Source organism: Phoxinus phoxinus, assembly GCF_949152265.1.
Source record: "Phoxinus phoxinus genome assembly, chromosome: 12".
NCBI classification, from domain to species: Eukaryota; Metazoa; Chordata; class Actinopteri; order Cypriniformes; family Leuciscidae; genus Phoxinus; species Phoxinus phoxinus.
Window position 1 is genome coordinate 26,210,465 of NC_136887.1, and position 10,420 is coordinate 26,220,884.

General features: G+C 39.2%; 2 protein-coding genes across 4 annotated transcripts; one reads left to right on the top strand and one right to left on the bottom strand.

Annotated features, from left to right (window-relative positions):
• Positions 1-12: 12 nt before the first annotated feature.
• Positions 13-4,803, bottom strand: grhpra (glyoxylate reductase/hydroxypyruvate reductase a). The gene is made up of 10 exons (XM_079630981.1): positions 4,680-4,803; positions 4,514-4,597; positions 3,987-4,117; positions 3,823-3,895; positions 3,587-3,703; positions 2,218-2,306; positions 1,770-1,871; positions 492-627; positions 226-356; positions 13-150 (listed from the first exon to the last, which is right to left on the bottom strand). Exons 2-10 carry the CDS (start codon positions 4,594-4,596, stop codon positions 29-31), a joined length of 984 nt encoding a protein of 327 aa, XP_079487107.1. The 5' UTR covers position 4,597; positions 4,680-4,803; the 3' UTR covers positions 13-28.
• Positions 4,701-10,217, top strand: top6bl (TOP6B like initiator of meiotic double strand breaks). 3 transcript variants are annotated; one of them, XM_079630978.1, is made up of 16 exons: positions 4,701-4,865; positions 5,014-5,125; positions 5,258-5,308; positions 5,407-5,519; positions 5,690-5,767; positions 6,327-6,382; positions 6,983-7,051; positions 7,203-7,398; positions 7,544-7,682; positions 7,886-8,068; positions 8,153-8,274; positions 8,903-9,013; positions 9,150-9,248; positions 9,339-9,393; positions 9,510-9,763; positions 9,886-10,217. In XM_079630978.1, exons 1-16 carry the CDS (start codon positions 4,845-4,847, stop codon positions 9,934-9,936), a joined length of 1,710 nt encoding a protein of 569 aa, XP_079487104.1. In that variant the 5' UTR covers positions 4,701-4,844; the 3' UTR covers positions 9,937-10,217. The 3 variants fall into 3 exon arrangements, with proteins under 3 accessions (XP_079487104.1, XP_079487106.1, XP_079487105.1); XM_079630980.1 differs by having other exon boundaries at positions 4,702-4,865; positions 5,039-5,125; XM_079630979.1 differs by having other exon boundaries at positions 4,824-4,944.
• Positions 10,218-10,420: the final 203 nt, after the last annotated feature.

Genomic DNA, 10,420 nt, shown 5'->3' on the forward strand with positions numbered 1-10,420 from the left:
CTGTTAGTATAAGGCACAAGCAAGAGCACTACATTTTCAGCTCACTAGGCATTTCAGAGCCTGTCAGGCCTGCCAGCAAGTTGTTTGCAGTGAGTTCACTCATGACACCACGTGTGGAGTAGGTAGCGCTTCCGATATGAGGGAGGACCACTGTAAAACAGAATAAAAACCAAGTTAGACGAGGTTTTTTATCTACAATATGACTTGCTGAGATTTAAAGCTCACCACAGTTTTTAAGGGTCAGAAGTGGGTGGACAGTGGGCAGAGGTTCAGGTGTTGTGACGTCAAGCCCCGCTGCTGCAATCTGACCACTGCTGAGGGCTTCAAACAAGTCCTCTTGATTCACAACTGACCCTCTAGAGAAGGGAGAACACAGTATTTTTCAGTCTAGTTAGGAATTTATTTGATTTTTTTTGATGGGGACGGGAGATTATAGCAATAAAGAATTAAACAAGTTCCACTGGTGCTCTGCTTTCACTAGTGAGGTATACCTGCTGGTATTGATAAAGATTGATGTTTTCTTCATCTTGCTGAAGAAGGTTTTGTCACAAAGGCCCTGAGTGTCAGGAGTCAAAGAACAGGACACCACCACAAAATCACTCTCACCCACCAGAGTGTCTAATGGGACTGCGAGAGAGAGGGGAAGATGAGAAGAGGCCATGATACAATCTTCATATCCCTTCTAAATAACCTTAACTCATACATGGTGTAGCATCTGGACCAGCCAGACACACACTTATTCATTATAGTTCATTAATAATTCAGCAAACCCTCTTGCCCAAAAACCAATTGCAACTTCATCAACTCACGGAACCATCAAGACTTTCATCCGGACGCTCGGTCAATGGCTAAGGCATAGCAAGTATCATACAATTAACTAACTAAACCGGTTTAGTGCAAGCGGTAGAACCCTTGTTAACAAAGTATGCAAGGGTGCTTTCACACTGGCAGTTTAGTTCGAAATGGTTCGCATGAAAAATTGCTAATGTGAACGCTGTCATGTGGACCCGGGTGCGCACTGGGGTACCGAACCCGAGACTACCTGGAGAAGGTGGTCTGAGTTCGGTTTCTCTGAACCGTGCCGCGGTTCGCGTAAATGTGAAAGCAACACGGACTCGGGTGCGCACTTGTTCAGGAAGTAAAGTGACCTGCGCATGCGTTTTAGCTGATTATGATGTATTTAGTTAAATAAAACGAATGTAAGGGATTATAGTGTTGATGATTTACCTTGGATACAAGCGAGAGTAAGCCTGCAGTGTATTCACGCATAGCGCGTAGATTCAGGGCAACAAATTTGGAAATCCACGGTCTCCTCAAAAGAGTCCGTTTGCAAGCAGCAGAAGACCACCTTATGCGACACGCACAGTAAACCTGTGTTGTTCACTCAGCGGCGCATAATATAGTACTAAATTAATAAAAAACACAATATATTGACCCGCGTACTGTTTCTATCATGCGGCGTGCACGTTATGTGTTTGAGATGTAGTTAAATAAAACTTTCGTACACATTCATGCGAGTTGATTTTGGTCACTGCTTGTAAATCAACGTCACTTTAATGATGCGATCGCAGCTACATACTAAGAGTTATTTTTCTGTGACCATGAAAAATATCATTCCTGAGAGTTTGCTTGAGTGTTCGCTGGTCAAACAGAGATAATTGTAATCTGTTGTAAACAGGTTATAATATTAATTCAAGTACATTAAGTTAATTATATTAACTGACCCAAATATTTATTGTGGCATGAAGCAATTTCTTTTCTTTTCCTACCATATTCCCCATCAACCTCTTGGGCCTGAGGTTTGGGTTGTCTGCCTGTGTACAGCAGTCTCTTCACACCAAACGGCTTCAGTCTCCTTGCAATGGCCAAACCTAAAAATCACAGAATAAACAGAAAATCTATCAGGTCCAATAGACAGAATGCTTTTCATTTGTAAAAATGTATTTCTCCCAATGATGATATTGTCGGATAAAACAGGTCTAAAGTGTTCACCTTCATCGTTTTAACAACATAAATAGGGCGATGTCTTCAATTACCCAGAGAGATTACACTACATATGTTAACAAGGTTACCCATGTTAGGTGGCTTGTTTGCACTATAAATGTCATTGAATGTGTCACTGAAGTAAAACAACAGATGGTGTATGTAACAGAGCAGATGCATTTGTACTTTATTTATGATACTGAAGGGAGGAAATATTAATCCTTCATGCCGTACCTATGCGGCCCAATCCAATCACCCCAACAGTGCTGCCCGAAAGACCATAACCACACAGCCACAGAGGCTTCCACGTACTCCAGCCGCCACTGAGAGAGATGGGGAAAATATGAATATTCAATTCATATAATAATATAAAAATGAGATATAGGTATCTTTGCGGATGATGTTGTCGTGTTGGCCCCTTCAGACCAGGACCTTCAGCATGCACTGGGACGGTTTGCAGCCGAGTGTGAAGCGGCTGGGATGAGAATCAGCACCTCCAAATCCGAGGCCATGGTCCTCAGTCGGAAAAAGGTGGCTTGCCTTCTTCAGGTTGGTGGAGAGTTCCTGCCTCAAGTGGAGGAGTTCAAGTATCTTGGGGTTTTGTTCACGAGTGAGGGAAGGATGGAACGGGAGATTGACAGACAGATCGGTGCAGCTTCTGCAGTAATGCGGTCGATGTACCGGTCTGTCGTGGTGAAGAACGGCTCAGCTCTCGATTTACCGGTCAATCTACGTTCCTACTCTCACCTATGGTCATGAGCTTTGGGTCATGACCGATAGGACAAGATCCCGGATACAGGCGACCGAAATGAGCTTTCTCCGCAGACTGGCTGGGCGATCCCTTAGAGATAGGGTGAGGAGCTCGGTCACTCGGGAGGAGCTCAGAGTAGAGTCGCTGCTCCTCCACATCGAGAGGGGTCAGCTGAGGTGGCTCGGGCATCTGTTCCGGATGCCTCCTGAACGCCTTCCTGGGAAGGTGTTCCGGGCACGTCCCACCGGGAGGAGACCCCGGGGAAGACCTAGGACACGCTGGAGGGACTATGTCTTCCGGCTGGCCTGGGAACGCCTCGGTGTCCCCCCGGAAGAGTTGGAGGAAGTGTCTGGGGAGAGGGAAGTCTGGGCATCTCTGCTTAGACTGCTGCCCCCGCGACCCGGCACCGGATAAGCGGAAGAAAATGGATGGATAGATATAGGTAATGAATTATTACTCACTATTTTAAATTCCAAGATTTTGAATAAAGTCACCATAGTAATTATTTTAAATGATGTATCTGAGCAAATCTTTTTTTTTTTTTTTATTAATTTATGTGCCCTCATAATCTTTATTCTAAATAACTTCCCCCTCCCTCTTGAATCTCTTCTCTAAAGACTTGTTAACTGGCACTAGGACGGGACAACCTGTCAATCACATGAATTCACAGGGGGAAAACACAACGATCCAATCAATTCCTGATGAACAAAATCATGACCTACCCTATATTTTCTCTTGTTTGAGAAACCATTTTGTTTAATGATGGCTTGAGATTATGTTGAACATTCGGATCGGTTCCTCTACAAAGCTGTGATATGTCATAAGATGTAGTAGAAAATGTGTCTGACTTACTTTTTCACTTCTTCTACACCCTCGGGAAGACGTCGGGCAGTGGCCAAAAGCAGAGCCACTGTTAGCTCAGCAGTAGCATCCGTCAAAACATCAGGAGTGTAGCCTACTCTTATCCCTCTGGGATGAAGAAAGGGAGTATATGCGTTAAAACTGTATGAACATTCTTACTGATCAATCATAATCGATCCACTGTCTCATCTTGTCACTTTCTGGGCTTACAAAAAACACAAACTCACCGTTTCTTTATCTCATCTATAGCCAGGTGGTCAAATCCAACAGAGAGAGTGCTGATCACTTTCAAGTTTGGTCCTGAGTATATTTAATATGAGTTTTATTAATATTACCTAATCAGTATCTTCACCTGCAGTTGTTCTACAGATTAAACAGAGGCTTGCCTTACCAGCCGCATCCAAGACCTCAGTATCAATTTTGTCTGAGAGTAAACAGAGAATCCCGTGAGCACCTGCCACCCCCTTCAGAAGTTCTGCCCGGGGCACAGGCTCATCAGAGTCCCACACTGACAAATTACACCTGCACATAACGGGGAACAACAGAGGCATCTGAACCAACGACAAATGCTCAGATATTTACAAGTAGTTTCATTTAAATCATGTTGTGCAACGTTGTTTGTAAAATATCAACGTGTGCAATAAGGCTCGTGGTGAAACAGTGTGACATTTTACATTTAGACTGTAAGCATGCTAGGGTCACTGGCGTAACTTTAAATGCAGGAGTGAAGGCAAACTCTTGTATCTGCCTCCAAAGATACTTGAGGTTCACATGCTGCCATGCAATGAACACGTAGTTTTGACACAAGTTACAGTACATCCTCTCATTAACCCTCCACAGAGAGCATCTCAGATATTTTATACATGCAAAATGTACATATATTCCATGCATACTACTAGACAATATAAAGTTTCGTACAGGCCGGCTTTTTGGAGTATTTTCATGCCCTCCTGGGGAATGCGTCTCGTGACGAACACTTTCAGAATCTGCTGTGCGCTCATCCTGCAAAATTAAAGGTTAAACGGATGGAATAATCAGATATATTTAACTTCCAAACTGGTAACAACAGAAATCCAGAAAAGACTTCCCTATATTCAGTGGCTACTGGCTACAACAGTGGGAAGCACTAAAAGAACGTGACAGTGAGCTATAGTCTCGTTCAGCAGGCTTTAGCGCCATCTAGTGGAGTGGATGGACACCGCAACTGCGGTTGCTTGCTTTTCTGAGGGACTTTTGATAGGGTTTGAAAATGAACTGTAAATTGCGACAGGTACATTTAACGTGGTAATTTTGTTAAAATGTAAAAAAAAAGTTGTTTGTTTTGCTGAAAATTTATTGACCCTTAGGTGGTACGTTTCGTTTTGGCGTGTATGTTTTGCGGCTATGTGTTGGGCTTGTTTAATTAAAAATGTCTGCAGGTTTTGAGGTGTTTATTGACTTTAGTTCATCGTGAGTGTGGTGAGTGTAAACGGACAGGAGGTCTGATGGTGGTCACGAGGGCGCTCTGTGAATCTCCGGCGATTTTAACCGGTAAAAAACAAACTAACGTCATTCGGACTTATTGAACAAATTTAATTTTGTAACTTTAAGCTTGATAACTTAATTTAATGATTTCATTTGTATTAATGTTTTATTCATCGTGGCAATCGTTGTATTTTACAGTATCTGCTGCTGGAGCTTGGTGTAGCAAAGTTTCTACGTCTGCTTTGAAGGGTGAGTGTGTGTTGTATTAGGCCTAGCTGCTATACACTGATAATTTTACTTGTGAATAGGTTCAGATTCACGCTGGTTCTTCTGTTTTCCTTTTTTAGAGGCTGTGGAAAGACTTTCTTTACAGGTCCCACCTTGTGAGTGTGTTCATCAAGAAGAGCTTGAGAGGTTTACTGACAATTTTGGGTCTTTGTTTTTCACCTATTCTTTTCACGTAAGTGCTTCCTTACTGAATAATCTATCAAGAAATTTGTAGTTGTCAAAAATAAATTTGGTAACGTTAATTCTCATACTATAGTAATACTGTGTTGACTGTTTTCATGTATACTGGTAGTCACAAAGTATGTGTAATTTGATTTATCTTCATTTAAAACTGTTGGAAAGGCTTCTAATCAGTCAGTGGAGGAAGAACAGTCAAATATCCAAAAATTTCTGCACAGACTCAGTCTTGTTCATGCGCAGGTGAGACCAGTGGGGTTCATTTGATACCTGCCTATTTCAAACTAATCTAACAAGACTGATTTCCCACAATTACATTGAAATAAACCAAAACGTTCACCATTAAAGGATTAGTTTACTTCAGAATTAAAATTTCCTGATAATTTACTCACCCCCACGTCATCCAAGATGTTCATGCCTTTCTTTCCTCAGTTGAAAAGAAATCAAGGTTTTTGAGGAAAACATTCCAGGATTTTTCTCTATATAATGGACTTCAACGGTTATCGACTGTAATTTGGCCCTTCAAACCATTGTATCCCATTTAACTCAAAAATCCTGGAATGTTTTCCTCAAAAACCTTCATTTCTTTTCGACTGAAGAAAGAAAGACATGAACATCTTGGATGACGTGGGGGGGGGGGGGGGTACATTTTCAGGATATTCTATTTCTGAAGTGAACTAATTCTTTAAGATGAATTACGTTTTATAAATGCGTATATTTGTGATGATACTGTTGCATATTTTGCATTTTGAATTAATCATGATTAAAACTATTAATCTGTTTATGTTTTTTTACGTTTTAGGTGGAAATCATTTTTGAGATTAGGACAGATTCAACAACACACAAGCAAACGTTCAGGTTATCTGAATAAATATATTCACTACCGTTCAAAAGTTTGGGATCAGTAAGATTATTATTTGTTTTACCTTTATTAAGCAAGGATCCATTCAATTGATTAAAACCGTAAAGTCATTTATAATCGTACAGTTTTTTCATGTTTCTAAATGCCATTCTTTTGAACTTTCTATTCTCTTCAAAATCCTTTAAAAAGTATCACGGTTTCCACAAAAATATCAAATCAGCATATTAGAATGATTTCTGAAGGATCATGTGACACTGTAGACTGGCGTAATGATGGTGAAAATTCAGCTTTGCCATCACAGGAATAAATTACATTTTAAAATATATTATAGAAATGGTTCTTTTAACTTTTACACAATATTTTTACTGTTTACTGCATTGTGATCAAGCCAAATAAGAGACTTCTTTCAAAAACAATGAACAAAAATCTTACAGACCCCAAATAATAATAATAATAAAAACCCAAAGGTTGTTTTTGTTTTTGTTGCTTTTACTCATCTCTGTGTTGATGTCCTACAGGTCTACTCATTATACCTTCTCATTATTATTTAAAAAAAAAAGATTTGTGTGTAATAATCTTTATTTCTTCTTTTATAGTGGAGAGAAAGGAAGTAAAGTTTCAGTATTGGATCACAGCATTCCTATGGACACTGCCGCATACGGACAGTCAGTTGCTACAAATTTGTATTAAACAGAACAACTTGGTGTCAAGCAGAATCAACACACCTGATTGGACATTCGGTTTTAACATCCTGAATATCTGTCTATACTTGCATTTTTTTTCTTCACACTTTGCTTCTGTAATTTTATTATGAAGGAGTCCATTCTCTGTGCGGTGTTTCCCATCCTGTCCACAAATGCACCCAGTATTGGGAGACACACTGAGTTGTGTGCTCCCTACTGACATAATAGAGGCTGGACTGTGTGGAGAAATGAGCATGGTTACCATGGCAACACTTGCACCCTGTATGGAGCAGTATTCCAACTGGCCCACTCAGCTCTCATGCATACGGATATCCTTCGTGATGGTCACATAATAGTTGTTATTATTATTTAATAACATGCATGATTTTAGGCTACTTGCCTTACATATTGTGATTCTGATGCATTTTTCATATTAATGAACAAAATAGATATTTTCCTTGACATTCATCACACATGCTAGTGTACAGTCCATGTGGGATGCCTCTAATGCAACAAACACAGATGAGTTTCCTCCAGAGTTTGGCTACTTCACTCTCCTGGGCAGATCTCGGCCTTTCTAAAGTCTCTTGCATGGAAGCACAAAACATCCAGGGTAAATGACAGGATTAAATGGGGATAAATTGGGGAAACTGAGAGCCAATTCGCTCACTGCGCTGTAATTTTATGGATGGCAGCCTTGCTGCAAAGCATAAAGGGCAGTGTGCTACAAATCACCATTGGCTTTGAGGCTAAAGTTGTTCAGACGGTTATCCAGCGTGTGTATATATTATTTAATTCTGGCTTTTCCCATTATAGGCTGTCTGTGTTCTGATGTAGAATTCTCTGTTGAAACTGACTTCAGTGAAGAAACTAGATGTAGTAAGGCTGTACAGCAGAACATTGAGCCAGAATGGAGCGGTGCTGTAGAACAGACTCTGACTGTCTTCATTTTCACTCAGTACACTGACCCCTTCCGCTCCCAGATCACTGACTTTATAAGTGAGTTCCATTTGCCTGCACTGTCACACAGACATCTTAAGGTTTTAATATTTTCTGCTGAAGTTCTGCTTTTAAATGTGTCAGGCAGTGAGGAGGTTTTCGAGGGAGACTTGGATGCAGTTCTTTGGTACAACGGAGATCAAGTGAGGGCGACTCTGCAGTCTACCATGAAAAAAACGCTGAAAAGATTCCAGCAGAGACACACTGTAAGATTACTCTACATGGAGTTTACGTACACTAGTTCAAAAGTTTTGGTCAGTAATATAAATATATTTTTTTCAAAAGAAATGTTATACTTTAATTCACCAAGGACACATTAAACTGTTCAAAGGTGACATTAAAGACGTTTATAATGTTACAAAATATTTATGTTTCATGTGTAGGCTGAAATGTTCATCAAAGAAAAAATGTATCACTGTTTTCAAAAAAAAGAATAAGCAGCACAACTGTTTTTAACATTGGTAATAATAAGAAATGTTTCGTGTGCACCAAAACAGTATATTCGAATATTTTCCGAAGTATCATGATGTGACTGAAGACTTTTGTAATGACTCCAGAAAATTCAGCTTTGCCATCACAAGAATAAATTACATTTTAAAATATATTAAAACAGTTATTTTAAATTGTAATAATTTTTCACAATATTACAGTTTTTACTGCATTTTTCTTCAAATACATGCAGCCTTGGTGAGTATAAGAGACTTTCAAAAACATGTTAAAAAAAATTACTGACCCTAAACTTTTGAACAGTGTTGTACATGGAAAAATTGTGTCACTTTAGTAATTGTTTAAACACGACTGAACCATACATATTTTTTTCTGTGTGTACTTCAGGCCAGGCAGAGGTTGGATTCTGCCAAATCCATTGTCTTGAGCTCAGTGAACAGTATAATTGCCAGCAGCAGCAGTGGAGAGTTTCGAAGAGCCTGTTTTGATAGCATGAGGGTATAATATATGGCTATAATTTATACTGGTTCCAAAAACACCCTATTTTATGTGTCATTTCACTTTTTATTCTTAAGAACAGTGCTTTATTGCTCGTGAAAGTTGTTAAAAATGTTTTGAACTGGGTTTGTTTTAGGTCAAGAGCTCCTGCGAGCTACGTGTATCGCTACAACAGTCGCTTCAAAGCATTGTGGATGGGCGCTTTGCTCAAAAGCGCATGTGTAACAATGAAATGGTGCTTTTGCAAACCTTGTTTCAAACTATTTAATTTCTGCATTGGTGACTTTGCCTTCTTTATGAATGTTTGTGATTTTAAACTCCTCAGAAGGTGGTGGAGGCTGCTAGCCCTGAACAAAGTAGTCTTGACAGCTGGGAGGAAGGTAAGTTTTAATGTAACTATTAATGAGTTTAATAGCACCACAGAAATCATTAATAGAGTTGGTCAAGATTATTTTTTGATTTTTGAAAGATGTTGTTAATTCATTCTTTATTTCAGCATTTGAAAATCCACCAGAATTGCCTTCTAAGAGGGTTCACTGTGACCATGAGTCCTTCAGCTTGATCCCTAACAAGAGGCAATGCTCAGAGCCGTTCTCTGAGAATACAGACGCCTTCGTGAACAGTGTTTTTGAGGCAGCAAACATCCAGAGAAGTCCCCTGTCCCCTATACAGCATCCACAAAGTCAGCTAACTGGAATGATCGCAGACATACCCTCAGCCCTGAGCATGGCTAAACTAAATAATGAACAGGTGGATAAGTATTGTAAATACTGCGTGCTGCTTATTCAATCTGATATGTAGCCCAGAACTCAATCACAAAAGATGTGCATACTATGCATATTCTAATTGTTTTGTTATCGCCCTTTGTAAAGGTGGAGAAGCAGTGGCTTCAAGAGCTTGAAAACTTTTCTGAATGGGACTGAGAAAAAAACGATTGAGATCAACAACTGTTGTCGCTTTGTTCACATCTTCAAAACATGTTGGAAGAATTAAAACATTTTTATCTTTGTATATCCTACTACTATGTATGTTTAAGATTGAAGTCTTTGTTGTAATTTGTAATTGTATTTTTTATTTTATTTTGTAGGCTACATTAAACGCCAACTGTTTTTAACAAATTTATCCTAAATGCGTGTTCAATTTATGTTATATATACTGTACATGCATAAATACACAGTAAAAAGTGATCAGTTGACTTAATTTTAAAAAAGTGAGAACTTGTTACCTTAAAATGAATAAGTACAATTTCTTCTTCTTTTTTCTTCTTTTTTCTTTTCTTTTTTTTTAATTATGTGGAATTTTCAACTTAATTTTCACGTGAGCACAAGAGACTTCTTTTAAAAACATAAAAAATGTAAATTCTACCAATCCCAAAATATACTGTATATAAATACTGGTCAAAAGCTT

Bases quoted from the DNA above. Each gene is read 5' to 3' on its own strand.
- top6bl (XM_079630978.1), top strand. From the start codon at position 4,845: ATGAACTGTAAATTGCGACAG. The intron at 7,052-7,202 runs GTCAGTTGCTAC...TTTATTATGAAG, and splicing joins GACACTGCCGCATACGGACA to GAGTCCATTCTCTGTGCGGT. The intron at 9,764-9,885 runs GTGGATAAGTAT...CCCTTTGTAAAG, and splicing joins CTAAACTAAATAATGAACAG to GTGGAGAAGCAGTGGCTTCA.
- grhpra (XM_079630981.1), bottom strand. From the start codon at position 4,596: ATGAGCGCACAGCAGATTCTGAAAGTGTTCGTCACGAGACGCATTCCC. The intron at 3,704-3,822 runs GTGAGTTTGTGT...TCTTCATCCCAG, and splicing joins ATAGATGAGATAAAGAAACG to AGGGATAAGAGTAGGCTACA. The intron at 2,307-3,586 runs GTAAGTCAGACA...CATCTCTCTCAG, and splicing joins GGTGTAGAAGAAGTGAAAAA to TGGCGGCTGGAGTACGTGGA.